The sequence below is a fragment of the Carettochelys insculpta genome, chromosome 9, assembly GCF_033958435.1.
Source record: "Carettochelys insculpta isolate YL-2023 chromosome 9, ASM3395843v1, whole genome shotgun sequence".
In the NCBI taxonomy this organism is placed as follows: Eukaryota; Metazoa; Chordata; order Testudines; family Carettochelyidae; genus Carettochelys; species Carettochelys insculpta.
The window spans coordinates 45,880,626-45,902,651 of record NC_134145.1 but is presented as its reverse complement, the minus strand read 5'-3'; the positions used below and the strand labels follow the sequence as shown (position 1 = coordinate 45,902,651).

Here is a 22,026-nt window from a genome sequence, read left to right as displayed (position 1 = left end):
ACAACCCACATGTAAGTTGGGGACTATGCAGAAAATTTTTCACCGTGAATCCTATGTGGAAGTTGCATTTTTGGAATTTTCTGTAAGAACACATGAAGAGTTTCCAAATGGCTTTTAATATTACTTTATGTATATAAAACTGAATTAAAATTTTATATTCTTTGTTGGATGATGATTCATTTCATAAAATATATTTGTCATATTTACTGAATAACTAAATAAGATATACCATTCCATTATACATTGCACGTGCACACACACACGTGTGTGTCCATAAAAATGTGCTCTTATTATGACTGGTTATTTTTATCTGTTTTTTCACAGATTTAGTAGCCTAATACTATTGACACCTAAACAAAAAGTTTTCAAATAATAGTTTGTATTGCAATGCACTGCTTAGGTTTGGTTGAGCCTTATTTAAGAGCTGAAAAAGATTGGGAAACATACCCTTAGCTAGCATAAATCTGCATATCTTTGTGGAAATCATTATATTAGTTTGTGGGATGCACTTTTGTTTAGTATAAATTAATTTGATGAATACCTTCATTTCCCACCATTCAGATTTACGTGAACAATGGAGAATTTATAGGAGATCCTGTTGAAGGCCATATGAAAACATCATGTAAGTAAATATTTTCAATGGATCAATAATATTATTTACAGATTTGTTTAAGTGAAATTGAGATGTCACACAATGCTACTGTGCCTTTCAAATTCTGGCATTCTCATAAGTATAAGATTTATGCGACTAGTTCTTAGTCATTTAAAAAGTTGCATTAACTAATCATGTGAGTAAGTATTTGCAAAACACTTAGTCTAACTTATTACTGAATGCATGCAAGACTTTGCTTATCTTTAGCATACCTTGGTGTAAATTACTAATACACTAGAGACCTTTTCCTAACTTCTTTTGCCCTCAAATATATGATACATTTGGAATTAGGTTTTACACTAAATAAACTTTTCATTTATCGAATTTAAATTTAATTTTAATCTATCATTTTGTTGCTCAGTGCCCCTATTTTAAGAAATCCTTTTGTAGCTCTTTGCAGTCTCCCAGGGACTTAACTATCTTGATTAGTTTTGTATCATCTGTAAATTTTGCCATCTCATTGTTTACCCCTATTTCAGTTCTTTTATGAATATGCTGAAAAGGATTGGGCTCAGAACAGACCTCTGGGAGACACCACTATGTAACTCTGTATTCTGGAAACTGATCATTTACACCTACCCTTTCTTTCCTATCTTTTAACTTATTATCAGTCCCTTAGAAGACCTTCCCTCTTATCCCATGTCAGTTTACTTTGCTAAACAGCCTATGAGGAACCTTGCCATAGTCTTTCTGAAAATCTAAGTACACTGTGTTCACAGGATCCCCCTTGTTCACATGATGGAAAGTAGATTTTGGTGAGGCATGACTTCCTTTCCCAAAAACCATGTTCACTCTTCCCTAATAAATTATGTTTATCTATATGTCTGACAAGATTGGTCTTTATTATACTTACAACCAATTTGCCTAACACTGTAGTCAGGCTAACTGGCCTATAATTGCTAGGATCACCTCTGGAGCCCTTTTTAAAAATTTGGCATCAGATTTGCTATCTTCCAGTTATTTGGCTGCAAAGCTGATTTAAATGACATATGACAGTTAATAGTTCTGCTCTTGCACATTTGAGTTCCTTGAGAAATCTTGGATGAATACCATCTGGTCCTGGTGACTTATTAATCATTCATTTGTCAATTTATTTCAAAACCTTTCCTAATGACACCTCAGTCTGGGACAGTTCCTCAGATTTGTCATCTAAAACAAAAGCCTTCAATTTGGGAATTTCCCTCACATCCTCAGCTGTGAAGACTAAAAATCTATTCTTTGCATCAGTTTCTGCAAAATTACCTTATTGTTCTTGAATGCTCCTTTAGCCTCTTGATAGTCCGAAGGCCTCACTGGTTGTGTAGCAGGCATCCTGTTCCTGATGTACTTAATTTTTTTTTTTTTTGGTTTTACATTTCAAGTCTTTGGCTAGTTGTTTTCTTGTATTCTTTTTTGGTCTTCCTAATTATTTTTTTACATTTAATTTGCCAGAGTGTATGATCATTTCTATTTACCTCACGAAGATTTAACTTTCACTTCCTAAACGGTGGCTCCTTGCCTCTCATACCTTCTTTAACTTGGTTGTTTAGCCACAGAGGCAATTTTTTTTTTAATTTGGGGGATATGTTTAAGCTGAGCTTCCATTATGGTGTCTTTAAAAAGTTTCTATGCAGCTTTCAAGCATTTCAGCATTTCAGATTTGGCATTATATCTCTTAATTTCTAACTAACCTCCTCACATTTGTGTAGTTCCACTTCCTGAAATTACATTCTACGGTGTACCAGAAATTCTCGTCTGTGTACCTCTCTGTTTCTATGAGCTACTTTGTCTACAAAGACTGTACAGTCTCTGAGAGCCAGGAGCATCTTGAATTAAATGCACACATATGCCACATGCCTTTTGGGCAGGTAATCATACAGGCCTTTTTTTAGCTTTTGTCTTCCTGCTCCACTCCTCAGTTCAGGGTTGTAGAGTGCTAAAATGCTTGAGGCTCAAAGCCTCATTAAGAAGCTCACTTTGCAGAGGAGGCTGCTAGGCCCAGCACAGTCCCCTAAATACACCACATGGTATATTTCAGTCATGCAGCAAGCACACCACAAACAAACATCCTCCCACTACACACCATGGGAAGAAAGTTATATTGGTGTGGGTGAGCGCCAGACGCATGCTGGGAGACAGACAGATGAATGTGTGCAGGGGTCGGGGGGAGAAAAAGAGAGGGAGAGCTTTGGGAATGAGAGAGATGATGGGGGAAGAAGGGATTGGGGAACTCTTCTCTCCAGCACTAGCTCTGGAGCAGCTAGTCTGCTGTGTCACAGCATTTGAACTCTTCCTCTGTAGCCCCAGAGCTCATGTACCCAGCCGGAGCACTCAGCTCCCAGACCCCAAACCTCTGTGCCAGCCCTGAGCCCCTCCCACGCCACTCATCCTCAGCCAGCAGGAGGACAGTTGTGAAGGGTCCTCCTTTCTGACCCCAGCCCCAGAGAATCCTGTCTGCTGCACCCAGAAGTTTGAACTCCTGATCTCCAGCCTCAGGCTCTGCATCCCCACCCAGAACCCTCACCCTGCTGCTCTCAACCCTTGCCTATGGCCCTGAGTCCCTCCCACACTCCAAGCCTCTCACCCCCCACCTAGAGCTCAGAACTCTGCATTCCAAACTCTCCTCTACCCTGAGCCTCTTCCTGCACCATGAACCCTCACCCCTGGCCCCATCCTACAGCCTTCGCAGCTACCAAATTATATAAACTCACCACCTCTGCTACAGACAACAAACTCCTTCAAAGGTCATGTAATGGCTCCTCCTTCACCTGGAGAACACCATCACAAAACTCCCCTTAGCTGCTCTTCTTCCTTAGATTCTCAGGTTGCTTAGGGGTTGGCTTTTTATAGCCCTGGTCTTCCTGAGTAGCTCCGCCCCTTGGGTAAGAGTTGGTGAGTGCTAAAAAGCTTGGGGCTCAAAGCTTCATTAAGAAATGCTCAGCTTTGCCTAGCAGACTATGAGGCTCAGCACATATTCCCCCTAAACAAACAGGCCACAAGGTCTATTTCAGTTGAGCAGCAAGCACACCACAAATATAGATTAATACATTACAGACCACAAATTTACTACATGGGTTACATAATCTCTCCTCCTTCACCTGGAGATCGTCCTCCCAGAACTTCCCATTATCTGATCCTGTTTACTAGTATGACAGTGTGAAATATTCTGGTCTTACAACAGTGCAAAGTGTTTTTATATGTACTTTATCAACCTTCACAGAGAAATTCAGATGAGCTAATGAAAAATTATTTATTTTATGTGTATGGTGTGGAATCATGGTGGCCCCTGGTGTGATGGAATTCAGTAACACTCCTTCACCTTCAGTATAACACTACTGTTTTATTTAGAGATAGGTTCAAGGTAGAAAATTTAGTACTGAATCCAAAATTCCACAACATTCAGGTGTGTTTGAATTTGGGCTTTGTTTCAGATCTGTCACCCCTTTTATTAAATAAGTAACTGAGAAGTAGCTTACACAAATTAAACTGGAGTAGGAATTTAGTTAGGTAGAATGCAACTACTTAAGTTGAAATGTGGCCAAGACATTGTGGTCTTGTCTACACTAAGTAAGTAAACCATATTTAATTGCATCCTGTTGTATGAGACTGGTTCAAGCACTAATTGTTCAGTGTGTTCACACTAATTCAGCTGAATTATGTTAAGAACTCTTTCAGGTTTTTCCTATGTACACACCAGCACTGTTATAAATCATTTAACTTGCAACGTCCTATGAGAATCTTTGCCACAGTTTGTGATATACTTTTAGGAAACAGTGTATTGTGAAAGATTTGAGAAGGCCACCTGTGCACTTTGAGACAGTAGCAGGTACTCTAGGCTAATCATTTAATCTAGTCTCCATCCATTCTGGTGATAAAAATATTCAGGCTGAAAATGTTCAAGCTGAAGCAAAGTCTACATTAAATGGAATTTTGCAGACTCACTAGCTTTTTGTCTTTGAAGCATTCAGTAGTAGAATGCATGGGCAAGAGTTGACAAGAACGAGACAGTCAGGTGCATAGCAATAAGAGTATCAGAAAATCCATAGAAATATGAAGTTATATGTTATCCAAATAAAATTGTCAGAGACTTACATTGGCAATGGGACATCCAAGGAAGAAAAGCAATGGGGAATGAGTGGATGAGGTGAAAGATTAGATACTTTTCAGAAATAAAAAACTGCGTATTTAATTGGGGTGGACTTGTACCCAAAAAGGGAGTGCTGGCATACTTCTGGGGTTAATCATTTTTAGAGGAAAAGTTCTTTGTGCTGTTCTGGGAGTATGAAGCCTCAAGGTGTCATAGGAAATATGGCCAGGGAAAAGGAGTGTAGCCAGACAGACACACAAATACAATCGCTGGTCACTTTTTATTTTTTAAAATTTGTAGCAATATTTCTCATTTTGTTGAACATGTTTCCAAGATTTTTTTTCATTTTGGTCAATGTTCTTTTTTAGGAAAATTTCAAAACAGAGTGAAAACTTTTATTTGAGAAATGTGTTTTGTTTTCAGATGTTTTTCTCTGTCCTTTCCCATGCTCTCTCTCCTCTTTCCAGCAGAAACTTGTATGGCCAATTTTTTAAAATTAAAAATAAAAAATAAGTTATATTTCACACAAATACATTCCAAATTCCATACAGAGCTTCTAAACACACATAAATATAATATAAATGAGTAAAATTGATATTTTAATTGTTTGTTTAACCTTATTAATGTACATACTCCATGATCTTTTGCTGATTAGACAATTCTCAAGCCCTGATTATATTCCTGGCATTCTTGATTATTGTGACATCAATTGCATTATTTGTCGTCCTGTATAAAATCTATGATCTCCACAAAGAGAAATTAAGGTGAGTTCTACCCATCTTCATCTCCTTTTTTTCAAATGTAGAAAAATCATTTTGAAGATTTTATCAAAGAAAGTAATGTTTTAAATATAAGAGTTAGTGATTTCATTTGACATTTGAAAGAGAAATGCCTCTGCTTTTAAGAAAAGACAAATGAAAGTATGGATATTTTTACATGGCTTTGCATGTTAGCAAGCATAATGTGAGCGTTTAATATGACACCAGAATATCTATGATTTAATCTTATTCAAGTTACTAAAGAACTAGTCAGATAATTCACAAATAAATACGTTCAATGGCAGCCCCAGTTCTGCTGTTTGTACAGCTGGTATCAACAGCTCCATTCTGTCCCTGAATCAGATAGTCAACACATCTGACCAGCACATTAACTCTGTGTAAGTAGTGCTCATGAATGAAGATGAGTAACTCTGAATTCCCTAAACACAAGTTACTGGACTCATTATTATAGGGATTACTGGATTCAATTCTATAGGCCCCATTATACTGGAGGTCAGACTAGATGATCTAAAGATGTTTTCTGGTCTTTAGAGCTATGAATCTATTAAGGTTTTCTACAAGGAGAATAATTACCAAACCATATGAAATTAACATCCATCATTAATATTTTGTTCATTTATGAAAATTAGGTTGTATCTGGCTTTCTTTAGGTGTACAGTAATCAAGGAGCTATGAAGACATCTTCCAGGTGTCTGCTAAAACAGAATATTTCAGAACATTGTGAAAGATCTGGGGTCTCCTTCAGAAATGTGACACCAGATACTTAATGGAAAATCAAAGGGCACTGGCCAGAACTGCAGTTAGGAAATGGCTGTAGTGGTTTACAAGCTCAGTTTCAGCTTGGCTAAAGATGGAGGAGAATTGTAGTTATGATTTGCTCTTCTACCACCTCTGATCCCTGACTGCGTCTGTTAAACAACAAAATGCCATAAACTGAATTTAACCTGGTGTGATGATCTCTTGGTACTCCTCCCCAGTCCTCATAATCCTATAAGACTCCCCCATTATTTAATTAATCATAGCCTTTAATTCATTGTCATAGATACGTTAGTCAAGGAAAGCCTTAACAAACGCTTATGTTTTTTACAGCAATGTGGATGAAGATTTTTCACTGATTAAGAGGGGTAAGTGCGTTTTCTATATATGTTTAATTAGTGGAAATGAGTTATTAGCTAAATGTCTTATTCCAGCTCATAGGAGTCAAAATCTAAATAATTTACATACAGTAGAGATTAGATATTAACACAGTCAAACCCGGCCCAGGCCAAATGTAGAGGTCAGTGAATACCCTCTCTATATTAATTATATGACTGTTACTTTATTAAATGTTGAGAAAACTTGAAAAATCTATATTATCTTGTAAGTAAAACTATTCCAGTGTCTCAAACAACGGCTATAACAGGGTGAGTATAGACGGGGGCTTCAGAATACCTCATGCAATTCCTCTGAAGTGAACTCACCCCAAGTAGGTCTTCATATGAGCCAAGAACTGAGTATAAACAAGAGGGGCCTCAAATCTATGCTTAATTATAAAAAGCCTTTCTAGATGACCTATGCCTATTACCTTGTATACCCTGAGACTACTGGTCATTCCTGATCCCCCAAAAATGGGAAAGGAAAAACCAGTCATTGGTTTGGCAGACAGTGCCAACTGATCTCAAATTAATTCACTGGAAACAAATAGTTTGTGTCCCTGGGTGAAAGAATTTAAAAACAGATATGTCAGGAGATGGCTCCATTTAGTATACAAAGCTGTTTTTGTTAGATAGTGAAAAGTAGTTTGTCTGTGTTGACTGGGATTATCTATGATGAATTTGGGGAAATTTCTACCATGAACTATTGGTTTCAATTCTATTTTTAATGTACAAAGGGAAACTTGACAAGGCTGCCCATTTTTCACACTCCTGGCTCCTCCTGTTTCCTTCAGCTCTAACACCCTGAGTTAGTGTGCATAACACAGTATTATAACGGTACTGTGCACAACACACTACTATATTTTATTACAGCTAATAAATGGTTAATGGGTAATCTAATGTTAGTGGCAACACAATATGGCTATTGTGTCTGTTTGGGTTGAAGTGTAATGTTCTAGGCTCAGATGTTGCTCTGGCCCTGCTGATCACACTCACCAACTACCCAAGTCACCTCTGTGCACTCAGTGTGCTACTTCTTTGCACACAGAGACATCTCAGAATAGCAGAAACAAAGGTCTGGGAGGGAGTAAAATTTGAGAAATCATCTTATCACCCCATCATCAGGAAATCACCAAATCCAGTTTGTCCACACCTTTCCTAAAGTGCAGTACCCAGAAACAGATACAGTTTTGACCTGGTTCTTTGACCTGGGTTTTTTTTACAGTTTTTGACCTGTTTTTTTGACCTGTTCCTCGTTGTTTTCTAACTGTATATATTCATTTGCTTTGGGGGCTCTGCTTATTCTCATATGAAAGTGTAGGAATTGGTGTGATAAAAATAAATAATTTAGTCTGAGTGAATGTACCTCTTCTGATTAGTTTATCTTACTGTTCAGTACATGTATTTATTCAGATTTTATTTACATTTTTTGAAAAACAATACAATAAATATAAGAATATATTTCTCTATTTAAAGATGATGAAAAGCAACTGATGAATGTGGAGCCAATTCCTGCAGAAATGTTGTTGGAAACCTACAAGAGAAAGATTGCTGATGAAGGAAGACTTTTCCTGGATGAATTTCAGGTTTGTGCCTAGTCAGAAACATAACACAGATCCCAAACCAAATATTACAGAACATGTCATTGTATTAAATCAATACCCAACCTCTTTTATGTTGTGTTACCACACATCTCAGAGTAAGATCCCCTCACCTTAATCTCAGAATAGCCAATAGGCTGGTAGATAAGGCATTTTCCTGAGATCTGAGAGACCCTGCTGTGAATCAGGCAGATCCAGTACGTGCCTAGCATTTCATATGGTATGTGCTCAGGACATCTATCCTCTTCTACTGCCATGGCTACATTGTATTTTCAGTCTACAGGCTTGACCAGTACTAGTTCAGGTATGTTTCCTCAAGCTCAAATTTTACCTCCAGCTCAACGCATAAACACAATTTTAAGCTGAGCCAAGGGGATCACAACTGCTGTGGTCTTTAGGCCCCCTCAGTTTTTAAACATTTTAATTTCTGAGTTGATGTTAAAAGCGTATTATTATTATTATTATTATTATTATTATTATTAGTTTGCTTGTTTTGTGGCCAATTACCGGAGCATCTTTCATGTAGCAGGGACACTTCATCCTAGATTTCACAGCAGTATTTATTAATTTCTGTTTTGACTAGAATCCAAAACAGAGGTTCTTTATAAGTCTTTTAATAGAGAAAGAGGAATGGTTCGATTATATGGAAAAATACATTAATTTTTATTTAATTTAATGCTTGTTTGCAAAGCTAAACAGCATGAATCATAATAGTGTGCATAACAGAATGTTATCTTCCAACTGTCCTTAAGAACTGATTAACAACCATGCAAATTTTGTTGTGAGTTGAAGTGATTTAAAATGTGTTAAAATGAATAACAGAAGCATTATATTTACAGAGCATTCCCAGAGTTTTCTCGAAGTTCCCAATAAAGGAAGCACGTAAATCCTACAACCAAAACAAAAACCGTTACATTGATATTCTTCCTTGTAAGTACTGAACGGAAATTGAATACATGGTGTAAATATCTCATTGTTTTTGCCTATATCAGTATATTGAAGTAACTTGGTTAATATTTCCATTACTTTGTTTTAAATTATCTAAACAGATGATTATAACCGAGTTGTACTCTCAGAGATAAATGGAGACCCAGGATCAGACTATATAAATGCAAGCCATATTGATGTGAGTGACTTCTTTTGATGAAAGTTTTGATGCACAAATGAAAAATGGTTTATACTTGTTTCATTTTGGGCACCACATGCATTTGATTGACTCTTCTAGAACTGATTTTTTCCACTTTTGTAGTTCTTCCTATCTTTATGCTCTGTTTGGTACTATTGGATTGGTATCCTTATTATCATGCATGTATTATATATATAAATATATGAAAACACAAATCCTTTTGGAATTTTCCCTGCTATCTTTAAATGCTTAGTAATGGTGTATGTTTTAAAAACAGGGTTTTAAAGAACCAAGAAAGTATATTGCTGCACAAGGTACAGTTTTTTTTATTTTTATTTAATTATTTACCCAATTATTCTCTAATCAAAATGCTGGAGTTAAACAGTATTAATATATTTGAAGAAAAAATTGGATGACCAGCATGTGTGGAATTTAATCAATAAAGGATCGATAGACACTTTGGATTTGTGGGCTTATGACCAGCCACAGAAAGGAATTTGAGGAGTGCAGAAGGGAATTCTTTTCAAATCAGGCTCCGTAAATTTTGGCTGCAAGTAATTACTTTATTTGTACATTAGAGAATTTTTGCCCTTCTCAGTCACACACATATACAGTTTTAGAATTATGTAGACTGAGATGACAGAATCATAATGAAATTGTACAATCCATAGCTGACATCGCATGACTTTTCAATGGCTTCTGAGCCATAATATGGCTCTGAGCCTCTCTATTTCGTAATTGTTGCAAAGTGTCTCTTATCACAGAGTTGCATGAAGTAGAGGGTGGGCCCCCTTGTTCGGGGTGTGAACTTTCATAAGGGGACTCAGCACGATTGGCTGATGGGTCTCAGCTCCTCCATCTCATTAAAAATGCTGAAATGTGTTACTGTTTTAATGTATGTGTATTCACATTTATATACCCATTAGTAAAGGTTTTACATCTACATATGCTATTTTCTTATACACGACAAAAGAATTTTTTTATATCAATGTCACTGAAATTTCCATCAGTTTGAATTACATTTGATAGATGGAGTGGGGAGGACTGCTAACTGCAGGGATGAAAAGTGGGGCCCGATGTAAAAAGTTTGGTCACCTCTGTCTTATCAAATATCTTATCTGCTAGGCCCTAAGGATGAAACCACTGATGATTTCTGGAGAATGATCTGGGAACAGAAGGCAACAATTATTGTTATGGTGACTCGTTGTGAAGAAAACAATAGGGTGAGGATCAATCACATTCTCTCTCCCTCTGTCTCTCTCTGAGGCTACATCTATACTGGCCATGGAGGATCAAATGCTCCAGGTCAATTTTTGGGGGGTGCCATCTCAAGCATGTGTGAAATGGAACGTTCTGATCCTAGAACTCCTCATGAGGTGAAAGAATTAAGGAAAGTTGATGGGAGGAGCACTATTGTCAACATTCTGTCATAAGGACAGGGACAAAAGTTGACAGCTGAATAGTCGATCTTTGGTACGCAACTGGTGTACCTAAAATTGCATATCAGCTGTCAACTTTCTGGGTGAGTGTAGATGTAGCCTAACACTAAAACACACAATTTTTTAGGATTTATGGGGCCCTATGCAGAACTGTTAAACAAGTGCCCCAGTCCCAATGGCAGCTGTGGGAGAGGTACAATGATGATTTTTCAGAGATGTGATTTTATAATCTTCAGGAACACGCTAAGGAATAATTTTAAAACAAATTTTAAAGGAAGTTCCTGTAGAAAATTCAGAAGTTGGCAGGACTTTAAAGATGCCTGTTAGGTGGCTTCATTACCACTTGAATGGCTCTTCTATGGGTATTGTAATAGGTATGGTAGGATTTTTCACTTTTAAACTAACTAGATCCTCTCCAGGGGAAGGAGAGCCACAGAACAAGGATAGGAAGAGGTGGGTGGGTGGACATTAAGACCCAATGTATGTTCTTCAGGTGCCCTACATGGCTGCATATTCTGCATATGGGTAAGAACAGCTCTGAATTCACATATACATGGTAGCCCTGCTCTGGTGAATTATGCTTTTCTTTTTCCTTTAAATATTTTCTCTGCATTCAAATATTAGTTCTGAATCCATATTCTTTCTTTCTTTCACTCTGTATTTGTAATAGAATTCCAGAAATTGAATAATACTAACAAGCCTATATGGCCTTTTAGACTATTTGATGAGCAGAATTCTCAGTAATACCATCTGACACATGGCTCTGTGGAATAGAGAGGTACATTTCACTTTTCTGCAGATAAACCTGTAAGAAGGTATAACTTATCCTCAAACTCCCTGAGTTAGAATTTGCTGAGTTGCACTAAAATCTGTCTCCATCTCCCACGTCCTAGGGGACTTATCCCAACTCTCAGTGTAAGAGAGGATGTTCTGTATTTGACACTTCCCTCCTGCCCATCCTATCCTAACGTCTTGGGAATGTCTCCACTAAATGGATGTTCATGTTATTTTATTTCAAGCTTTCTTCAGAACCTAATTTCACTGTCACCTTGACGTCATGTTGCTAATCAATATACTTTGCATTTTCATAGAACAAATGTGCCCAATACTGGCCAACAACGGAGGATAGCACTGCAACTTTTGGGGACATTGTTGTGAAGAGCAATGAAATTAAAATGTGTCCTGACTACATTATACAGAAATTGCACATTGCAAATGTGAGTTGGCTTATTAATGGGAAAATAATTTGAGTTGGTCTGTGTAGTTGACATAGAGAGACTCTTATTAGAGATTCTTCCAGGACAATAGTGGCAGTTAGTATTTTCCCTTGTTTCTACCAAGTAAAATATAACTTGAGACAACACTGAGTTGATGGCATGTAATTTCATAGAGTAAATATGAAGTGGAAATTAATGTCAATGCTAAGATATCTCTCATTACTGTGGGCCCTGTATTCTCAAGATGAACACCAGTAACTTTCTCTGCTATAAGCCTGTTGACATGGCTGGATAAATTGTATGCAATATATTGTGGTTTTATCAGAGACTACCCTTTGTAAATTAAGAAAACTTGTTACTGGTTTATTAATGTAGAAAATGTATGTTTAAATTCTCACGGAGGCCACCACATTAAATATTTTCCCCTAGTAAATTCACTCAAAATATGGCTTTTAGAACTGTAGAGCCTGTCTTTGTCTTAACTGTGTGGGGAAGGAACAATAATAATTTCCTGTAACTTCTGTTTTATTTATCAACTTATGTTTCTGAGCAGACAGTGTTCAATACCAATTACTGATCTCAATTACACCAGTGAAACACCACTAGATGTTAATGTTACTGACTGCAGAATTAACCCTTTTGGCCCTTTTCCTGTCCCCCCAGTACAATTTGTTGCATTAGATTTAAAGAGTGAATGTGCTGAAAGTTCAGGTCAACATAAGACATAAATAATACAGCACCAGTCCAGATCCATTTTTCTCTAATGTTAGACCCTGATTCTACTTTTCCTTACGCTGAGTAGAAGCGTATGTTGTGACTAGTTCCACAAAACTCTTAGGCTATGACTACACTAGAGGGTTTTGTCAACAAAGCTGGCATTGTGTCAACAAAACCCAAGGAACATCGAGATTCCCAAGGAGTTCTGTTGACAGTAAATTGACAGAATGAAGCACTTTTGTCAACAGCCGTATCCTGCTCCCCGTCAGGCATAATGTTGTACTGAAAAGTACTGCACAGGATCTTTTCAGGGGGAAAAGGCAAAACGCCACATTTATTGGTACACGGTATAATAATCAATACTTATCATATGCATCTATATAATATTCTCTTTCACACACACACACGCACACAAGCACACACACACACACACACACACACACACATACACTCCATCTTGCTGCTGTTACCAAAAGTTGCTCCGCACAACTGCACTGTCCAGATGAGTTAGATGGGGAAGGGGTGGAGCCAGGCTTCTGCTGACCCAGATAGGTGCTCCAGTACTGACAAGACAAAACCTGGGGACCCTGTGCAGTCTGCCTTCCATTTATAGTGTCATCTCTCTCATGCAGGTTACCACCAGTTAGCTGTTTCATGCATATGCGTAATCTGGGAGAGCAATCTTATGAATATGCATTTGGGCATCTGTGGCACCTTCTCCTGGGTGGTGTTTTCTTCACCATCAGAGAGTGGAGGGTGCTTCTGAAAGTAGGCACTTGCTAATGACTCCCAAGTTGTCCATATGTCCAGTCTTCTTTCACTGGGCCCACTTCACAGTTTCCGTGGTTCTCATTGGTCCTGGATCCAGCTTTCATCCCTTCTCCAACCTTTGCAAGTACCTGGAGGTGCTTGTCTTCCACACCTTATCCAGTCACATATCATTCACTCAACAGGGCAATCAATTAAGCAATCCAAAAATAAAGGGTACAGAGATTTTCTTTGCCTTACTTATTCCTAGGTACTATTCTACAAGACACACACAAAGAAAAGTCTTAATACAGAGTTTCTACATTCTAAATGGAAAAATACAAGATTTCTATATAAAAAGACAATACAATTTTTTTTACATTCTAAATGAAAAATAGAAAAATTCTATATAACAGGGACTTATACAATATATATCTAATAAAAGGACTTGATACAATATCAAAAATCTTCAAGGATAAAACAAAGATGTGTGCACAATAAGCCTGTCAGGACATTCTAGAGGGCCCTCTGTCAACAGACACGGCTTCTGGGACACTGGGCAGCCCTGTCTGCTGTGCTTCTGGTTGGCTGTTTTGCCAAGAGAATGGTTGGGAAGTCCGGCTTCTCTCTGTTTACAGAGTGGATCACTCTTGTAATCCACTTGGTCGTTTGGCCGCGATCTGTTGACAGAAGTTTTGTCAGAAGGTATCTTCTGACAAAAAACTTCTGTCAACAAATCTGTATAATCTAGACATAGACCAAATTACCACTTACTGTGAGTAACATGGCCATACCAACCCCTTAAGTGTTAATATAACTCTGTGGCATCATGCATAGGAGAGACTCCAAATTACAATATCTCAAGTGTGTGCTGGTCAGAAGTAATGTGTATTGATTTTTATATGTAACACTTTGTTTGGAGCTTGCTTGCTTGGCTGTATTAACAAAAAATAAAGTTAAATATATACTGACTGCTGCCACAGCTGGTTATCATTTAAAGTACTGTAAAATATCAGTTAACTTTTATGTTGGTAAGAATGGGCAAAAAACAACAACTCACACACCCTTATGAAACTTCCAGACGCGCATTATTAAAGCTCTTAAACTAGCAGTTAGTTATTGAGCAACCATACAACAATTTTGCATATTATATGCAGGGATTGGCTATCCTGGACTCTCGGTCAGTTGTCTTTTGTAAATTCACCTAGGTTGTGGCTACACTAGCCCCCTCTTTTCGGAAGGGGCATTGTAATGAGCCACTTTGGCAGATGCTAATAAGGCTCTGCCACGAATATGCAGCACCTCAGTAGCATAAAGGCAGCCTCATGCCTTTCAAAAGTGCTGCTTTCGAAATGCACAACTCCCATGTAGACAGGGGCCTTTCAAAAGGATCCTCTGGACTTTGAAAGCCCCTTCTTCCCAAAGCCAAATGGGAAGAAGGGGCTTTTGAAATAGGGGGTCCTCTGGAAAGTCTATACAGGTGGTGTGCATTTTGAAAGCAGCACTTTCAAAATGTGCACAACCACCATTATGCTAATGAGGCGCTGTATGTTCATGGCAGCGCCTCATTAGCATCTGCCAAAGTGACTCATTACAATGCCCTTCTGAAAGGAGGGGGCTAGTGTAGCCACGGCCCTATTGAATAGTTACTGTGGAAAAAAGAGATTATCATTATATAATTCCAGCTCCAGTTAGTGAGAGTACAGAGTATTTCCTGAATGTGAGATAAGCATACAGTTATCAATCCAAGTATTCTGCCTGGGTTAGATAATGCCATTTCAGTATATCATATGCTAACCAGGCATGGCTTGAGGTTATCTTCTAACCAAGCACAAGCTGAGAACATCTCCCATGGTACATTTAGACTGCCACTATGATAATATAGTCCATGGACTGTGGAATGTTTCCTGAGAGAAAATAGTGTGTGTTATATTGTTTTTGTCCTGTTAAGTCTCTATTCCCAACTCTCCACTCATAACAAGAGAATGGAAACAGTCAAGATGTATTGTTGTTTAGTCTTTGTAACTCAACTCCATCATGTAGTTAGTGATGAAGTGCACCAGATTATAACATTTTTGTTTTTAATTTAGGCTCACTGTCATAGTTCTCCAGCTACCAAAATGTGTATTTTCCCCTCTCCATGCTGGATTCTGTCAACAACATACCAAAGTATGGTCTGTGATCTTGTGGGATCTGATATACTTTGCACACTGAATACAATGACTAGAAATCATGAGCTTCCTCAGTGATTGTCACAGACTTGATTGTCCCTTTCTGTCTATTCTGATTTGCAGTTTTTAAATTTTCTTCATTCCTCTGTGGGCCTATGCGATGTTAGCATGCAGTTATAAGTATGTAAAATAAACAATGAGTATGCATGGCAGGATATAGGCCTGGATGCTGTCTTCCTGAGTTATTTGCAAGTGCAGAGGAGAATACATGCTACGTACTACATAATTACAAAACAGTTTTGTAATGATAGGCCTATTGGACTTAACCTTCCTGGACTGTCATTATATCCTTTCTTCAAGTTAGGGCATATTCCACATGTATAGCTCTTATTTTTGACCACTTTTGTTATTAAAACCGTATATGAAAAATATTCTGCTTCTGAAACCTTGGAAAGACCATGTAACTGTGTAGTGTCTGGAACCGCTATTGCAATATTACATGACTACTATATCTATTTTCTTCTGATTTATTCTATATTTTGCATATTTACATTTGATTTTGGCATGATGATAATGAAACAATCTCACCTCCTCCAGAGAAAGGAGAAGACACCTGGGAGAGACGTGACTCATATTCAGTTTACTAGCTGGCCAGACCATGGAGTACCTGAAGATCCACATCTTCTCCTCAAATTACGCCGGAGAGTTAATGCTTTAAGCAACTTTTTTAGTGGCCCAATTGTGATTCATTGCAGGTAAATATTACAACAATTCTCTGATAGTAAACCAATGCCCGCTCAAGCTACGCAGAAAAGCAAATTAGGGAAGTTAGGGAAGGTTAGCAATAGCTGCTATGTCAAAATTTGCAAAGTTGATTGCTTTCAAGTAAGGCACCTAATTCTATGTTTACAAACCTAAAAAAGAGGTCTGATTTTCAAAGGTAATAAAAGCCTACAACTCCCACTCTGATCACTGGATGATGCTTGCTTGCTTAGTTTGAAAATATTGTCCTTATTTATTTAAAAGATATTTAAAATGCAAATTTACCAGACTTCTGAACTGTGGATTAATTTGCAATCAGACACATTGTTTGGACTGTACACCCTGCCCTTTGTGTCACCTATGAGAATATCATTGATCGCTCCCTTCCCCTCTCAATAACTATTGCTTTGTACTTAGTGCTGGTGTTGGACGTACAGGAACCTACATTGGGATTGATGCTATGCTGGAGGGGCTAGAGGTAGAAGGCAGAGTGGATGTTTATGGTTATATTGTAAAGCTCCGGAGACAGCGATGCCTCATGGTTCAAGTAGAGGTATGTTTCTAGAGTTCACTGCTTTGTTTTTCATTTATTAATATCGCTCAGGGAAAGCTGTGTCCTGCTAGCTCAACCCTAGGTAAAGCTGATCATGATTTTCTGTTGCAACTGTCCAAGGAAATATAAAATTATGAAAAAACAGAGGAAGAAAACCATCTGTGAAGTCAGATTGGTCAGAATTTTCCATATTTTGACATTTCAGCTTTTTTAAAAAAGTTAGTATTGCAACAAAAAAGGGCAGGGGACAAAAATATGTAGGAGCCTATCATTTGATATCCAAGTATGTACATTTTTGGGCCAGATTAACTATGGATATGCAACCTGAAAATATAACCTTTTTCGGTTCTTTAGTGAGGATTTTAAAAAAGTGCTTAGGAGCACAAATTCCATTTAAAAAGACTGATGGGACTTGAGTTCCTAACTCAATATACCTTGAATTCAGCAAAGCTTTTGATACAGTCTCCCACAGTATCTTTGCAAGCAAGTTAAAGAAGTATGGCTTGAATGAATGGACTGTAAGGTGGATAGGAAGCTAGCTAGATGGTTGGGCTCAACAGATAGTGATCAATGGTTCTGTGGTTGCCAGTTGGTATCAAGTGGAGTACCCAAAGGGCCAGTTCTGGTTCCAGTTTTATTCCACATCTTTATTAATGAACTGAATGAGAGGATGGATAGCACCCTGAGCATATTCGCAGGTGACATTCAACTAGAGAGAGAAGTTGATATGCTGGAGCATAGGGAGAAGGTCCAGGGAGACCTAGACATACTGGAGGATTGAGACAAAAGAAATCTGATGAGGTTCATCAAAGAGAAGTTCAGAATCCTGAACTCAGGACACAGAAATCCCAAGCACTGCTATAGGCTATGGAACAACTGGCTAAGCAGCAGTGCTGCAGAAAAGGACCTGGAGATTACAGCTGATGAGAAGCTGGATATGAGTCAATATGTACCATTTTAGCTAAGAAAGTTAATAGCATGCTGGGATGCTAGGATGCATTAGTAGGAGCATTGCTAACATATCTAAGGAGGTGATTATTCCCCATTATTTGGCACTGGGGAGGACAGAGTCCAGTGGAGAAAGACAAAAATGATGTTGGGGCTGGACAACATGTGTTATGAGGAGAAACTGAGGGATTTGGTTCAGTTAGTCTACACAGGGGGGATGGGGGAGATTTGATATCAGCCTTCAACTCCCTGAAGGGGAGTTCCAAGGAGGGTGGAGTGAGGCTGTTCTCAATGGTGACAGATGATAAAACAAGGAGCAATGGTCCCAAGTTGTGGAGGGAGAAATCTAGGTTGGAAAAATTGTTGAGAGTGGTGAAGCACTGGAATGCATTACCAAGAGACATGGTGGAATCTCCATCCCTAGAGATTTTTAAATCCTGGCTGGACAAAGCCCTGGCTGGGATGATTTAGTTTGGACTAGTCCTGGTTTCAGCAGGAGGTTGGACTTGATGACCTCCTGAGTTGTCTTCCAACCCTATGAGTCTGTGATTCTCACATATGTGGGTGTCTTTGAAAATCCAAACCCAAATTCTTTATTGTATAACTTAAAGTTACACTATATTTTATTTATATAGGACTTTTGATTAAAAGTATGAAATATTGCACTATCACAGCTAACTTTGTTTAATTAGCATAGTGCATCTACTGCTCATTTCAAATAGCAACAGTAATAAGAATATGTGTATACTATTGTGTGTTTTGCATAGCAAGAGCAGTTTTAAAAAAAACTTTTCTTTTTAATTATTACTTGCGATTTTTTGGAAATCCACCTCAACCTTCTATCGGGGAACACTAGTCACAATACATCCTGATCCATCAAGCCTTGGTGGAATACAATCAGTTTGGTGAAACAGAGGTCAATCTCTCTGAACTACACACCTACCTGAATACTCTGAAGAAAAGAGATCCTCCCAGTGATCCATCTCTTCTGGAAGCAGAATTCCAGGTAAATAAAACAGTACATTCTTGTTTATGCCACTCTGTATTCTGATTGTAAGAAACAAAATGACATGTAGTAATATGGATTTAAATAAACCAATAATTCAGAGCCACATTCTTTCAAGTAAGCTGGTATATTTTATGAATTTTAAATGAAATCAGCAGACTAAGAAACTGCTCAAATTAGATCCTTCATTTAGTTGATGCAGAAGAGAGATAGGGCCAGATATGCATCTGTATAAACAAGCATAGTTACAATGTCTTCAGCTGAGCTAGGCCAGTTTATGGGAATCTGATCCTAGGAGCATTCATACTGAGATTTATCTTTTCCAGTTTTTCCAGTTGTAAATTGATATTTTGTATTTTTAATTTTTTTATGATCCTAAAAATGTGATTTGTTTTTTTTTTATTTCTTCAATAGCTTTATTTAATTTTTCTTATAAGAAACTAGAGATGAAATATAATGGACAGATATATAATTGCATGTGGTCGAACCAGGACTGTGTATAAAATTAAAGAATTAGGCTCTGATCCTTCAAGCTTTTCCCTGTGGATGCAGAACAAGCAACTGCCTAGGTCTTTGTCTACAGCTTTTATTCACAATAGGGAGATTAAGCCTGTAGACAAAGCAGTATTTACAATAGCACTTGCCAGAATAAAGCTTATGTCTTGGAGGTTGTGGGGAGAGGGGAGGTCTGAAGGAAGTGGGGTCATTTAAGTACACATGAATAACAAAAGCTCATTTTCCTTTTTGGGCTTGTCCTGAGGTGGGTGACTTCTGGGCACTCCTCTGGTTCATCACTTCCCCAGTTCTTCTGATGTAGTTGGTTTTACCCACAAAAGCTTATGCCCTAATAAATCTGTACATCTACACTACCTGGGAGATCACCCAGTCAGACCTGATCTTCCAGAGTTTGAGTTCATTCAGTGGGGATGCATGAAATCAAACGATCAGCAGTCAACAGTCGACCCCTGTACTCCTCAATCTTGCAAGGAATAATGAGGTCTCCCTCATATAGGGTGGCCAGATAAGTTGCTTGTGGATACGTCGATGCCAGCTTCACAATTGTTGTAGCTGGAATTGTGTATCTACAATCAACTTTAAGGTCTGGTGTAGACCTGGACTTAGTCTATAAGATGCTACAGGACTTATTTAAAAAGAAAATTTTGTCACTCAATAGTCAGTGTAGACAAAACCTGAGTAGAATAGCTTGTAAGATCAGGACCTATGGAAGGTGTAAAAGGTTTTAAAATAATTGAACCTAGGCATGTCAATTTATTTGTAGCAATAATGTCCTTGTGTCAATGTGGATTTGAGGGTGCAAATTACTATTAGCAATTCATGCCATTGAAAAGCAATTGGTTTGCTTACGATGCCCATGAAGAATGGGTACCATAGTTGGTAGATCATTATACAGATGTATTTTCTGTGACATATATATTGTGGCACTACCATAATTAGCTTAGCAAACTAATAAACCTGTTTTGTATTTATGTAAAAATATTTAAATTTGTGAAATATCATTAAAATAGCAATTCCATTCCCTACTATATATTAACATTATTTATTAAAAATAGCAGCACAATCTTTTTAAATAGTTTCCATCTACATGATTTTTGTGGTAGTGCACTAGATAGGTTCAAGTGTTTGTAAACTGTGGTCCCCACACTTCTACAGAATGATATGAAGCAAATGGGGTACTGAAGTATTAAGAGAGGCGATGCATCTCTCAGAGTACCACTAATTTATTAAGCTAGCAAACCATTGTTGAGTATATGGTGTGACCTTGTATATTTTTCTTTCCTTAGAGGCTACCATCCTACAGGGGGTGGCGGACACAGAACACTGGCAATCGACAGGAAAATAAAAGTAAAAACCGGAATTCCAAAATCATTCCATGTAAGTATTTGCACTGATTCTGCAGTCAAATTATTCTATTTGTATGAAGCTTCTTTCAAGGAATTATAGATACATGTGTGTAGGTAGTCTGTCGTGTCCGACGATGATGTCTTGAGCTTGCATGGGCTCATCAGTTGTGGACTCGCATGTGCCTAAGGAGACCAAGCTTTGAACGGCATAGGCGTTCACAGTGGGGGCAAGGGAATTGTCCTGGCTCTGTTGGTGCAGCTACTGCTGTTGCTTTCTTCCTGTCATGAGCATCAATGAGGTGTACACATCTCTGCTCTTCAAAGTTGTCATATGCGTGTCGTACGAGAGCATGCCAGCCTGTTCAGGCTTTTGCATGCTGCTCTAGCTGATCTGGTTTTAAACCAGCATGAGCAATGTTGGCCTTCACTCAGTCTTTATATCTCTTGCGAGGCCTACCTTGATTCCTTTTGCCCTGGGAGAGCTCACCATAGAGGAGTTGCTTAGGGATTCTTGATTCCTCCATTACATGACGTGCCCTGTCCAGTGAAGCTGGGCTTTCAGAATCATGGCTTCAATGCTCGTGGTTCCCGCTCTGTACAGGACTTCCAGGTTCGTAACTCTGTCCTCCCATTGAATGTGCAGTATTGACCTCAGGCTGCATGTGTGGAAGCGCTCCAGCAGTTTTATATGTTTTCTGTACAAGATCCAGGATTCGCAGCCATACAGGAGACCGGTCAGGACTACAGCCTTGTACACTTTCAGTTTAGTGGACTGTCGGATATTGTGCTGATTCAACACTTGCGCTCTCAGATGTCCTAGTGCCCGGCTGGCCTGGCAGATTCGGGCATTGATTTCTTTGTCAAGGGAGCCATCACTGGCTATCACACTGCCAAGGTACTTGAACTCCTCTACTGTTTTTAACTCTGTTCCTTCAATAAAGATTGAAGCAGGGAGAACAGCAGATCCTGGAGCAGGTTGAAACAGTACCTCAGTCTTTCCTAGGCTGAGGGTCAAACCAAAGAGGCGAGTAGCATCAGCAAACTTGTTGACGATGAGCTGGAGATCAGATTCCTTGTGTGCCATAAGTGCACAGTCGTCAGCAAACAGGGCTTCAAGAATGAGCCTCTCAAGCATCTTGGTTTAGCATTCAGACAATGAAAGTCAAAAAGTGACCCATCGAGTATGTATTTTATGTAGACTCTATGGTCCAGGTCCCTAACTGTGTGGCTGAGGATGCATGTGAAAA

General features: G+C 38.4%; 1 protein-coding gene across 1 annotated transcript in view; it reads left to right on the top strand.

Annotated features, from left to right (window-relative positions):
• Positions 1-22,026, top strand: part of PTPRC (protein tyrosine phosphatase receptor type C) — a 181,575-nt gene that overhangs the window by 149,014 nt on the left and 10,535 nt on the right. The window contains exons 16-28 of the mRNA XM_075002512.1: positions 562-622; positions 5,374-5,482; positions 6,587-6,621; positions 8,107-8,216; positions 9,071-9,161; positions 9,281-9,357; positions 9,635-9,671; positions 10,483-10,580; positions 11,888-12,013; positions 16,246-16,403; positions 16,828-16,963; positions 18,768-18,917; positions 20,720-20,810. Coding sequence (XP_074858613.1) covers positions 562-622; positions 5,374-5,482; positions 6,587-6,621; positions 8,107-8,216; positions 9,071-9,161; positions 9,281-9,357; positions 9,635-9,671; positions 10,483-10,580; positions 11,888-12,013; positions 16,246-16,403; positions 16,828-16,963; positions 18,768-18,917; positions 20,720-20,810 — 1,279 coding nt within the window. The remainder of the gene's footprint in view (positions 1-561; positions 623-5,373; positions 5,483-6,586; positions 6,622-8,106; positions 8,217-9,070; positions 9,162-9,280; positions 9,358-9,634; positions 9,672-10,482; positions 10,581-11,887; positions 12,014-16,245; positions 16,404-16,827; positions 16,964-18,767; positions 18,918-20,719; positions 20,811-22,026) is intronic.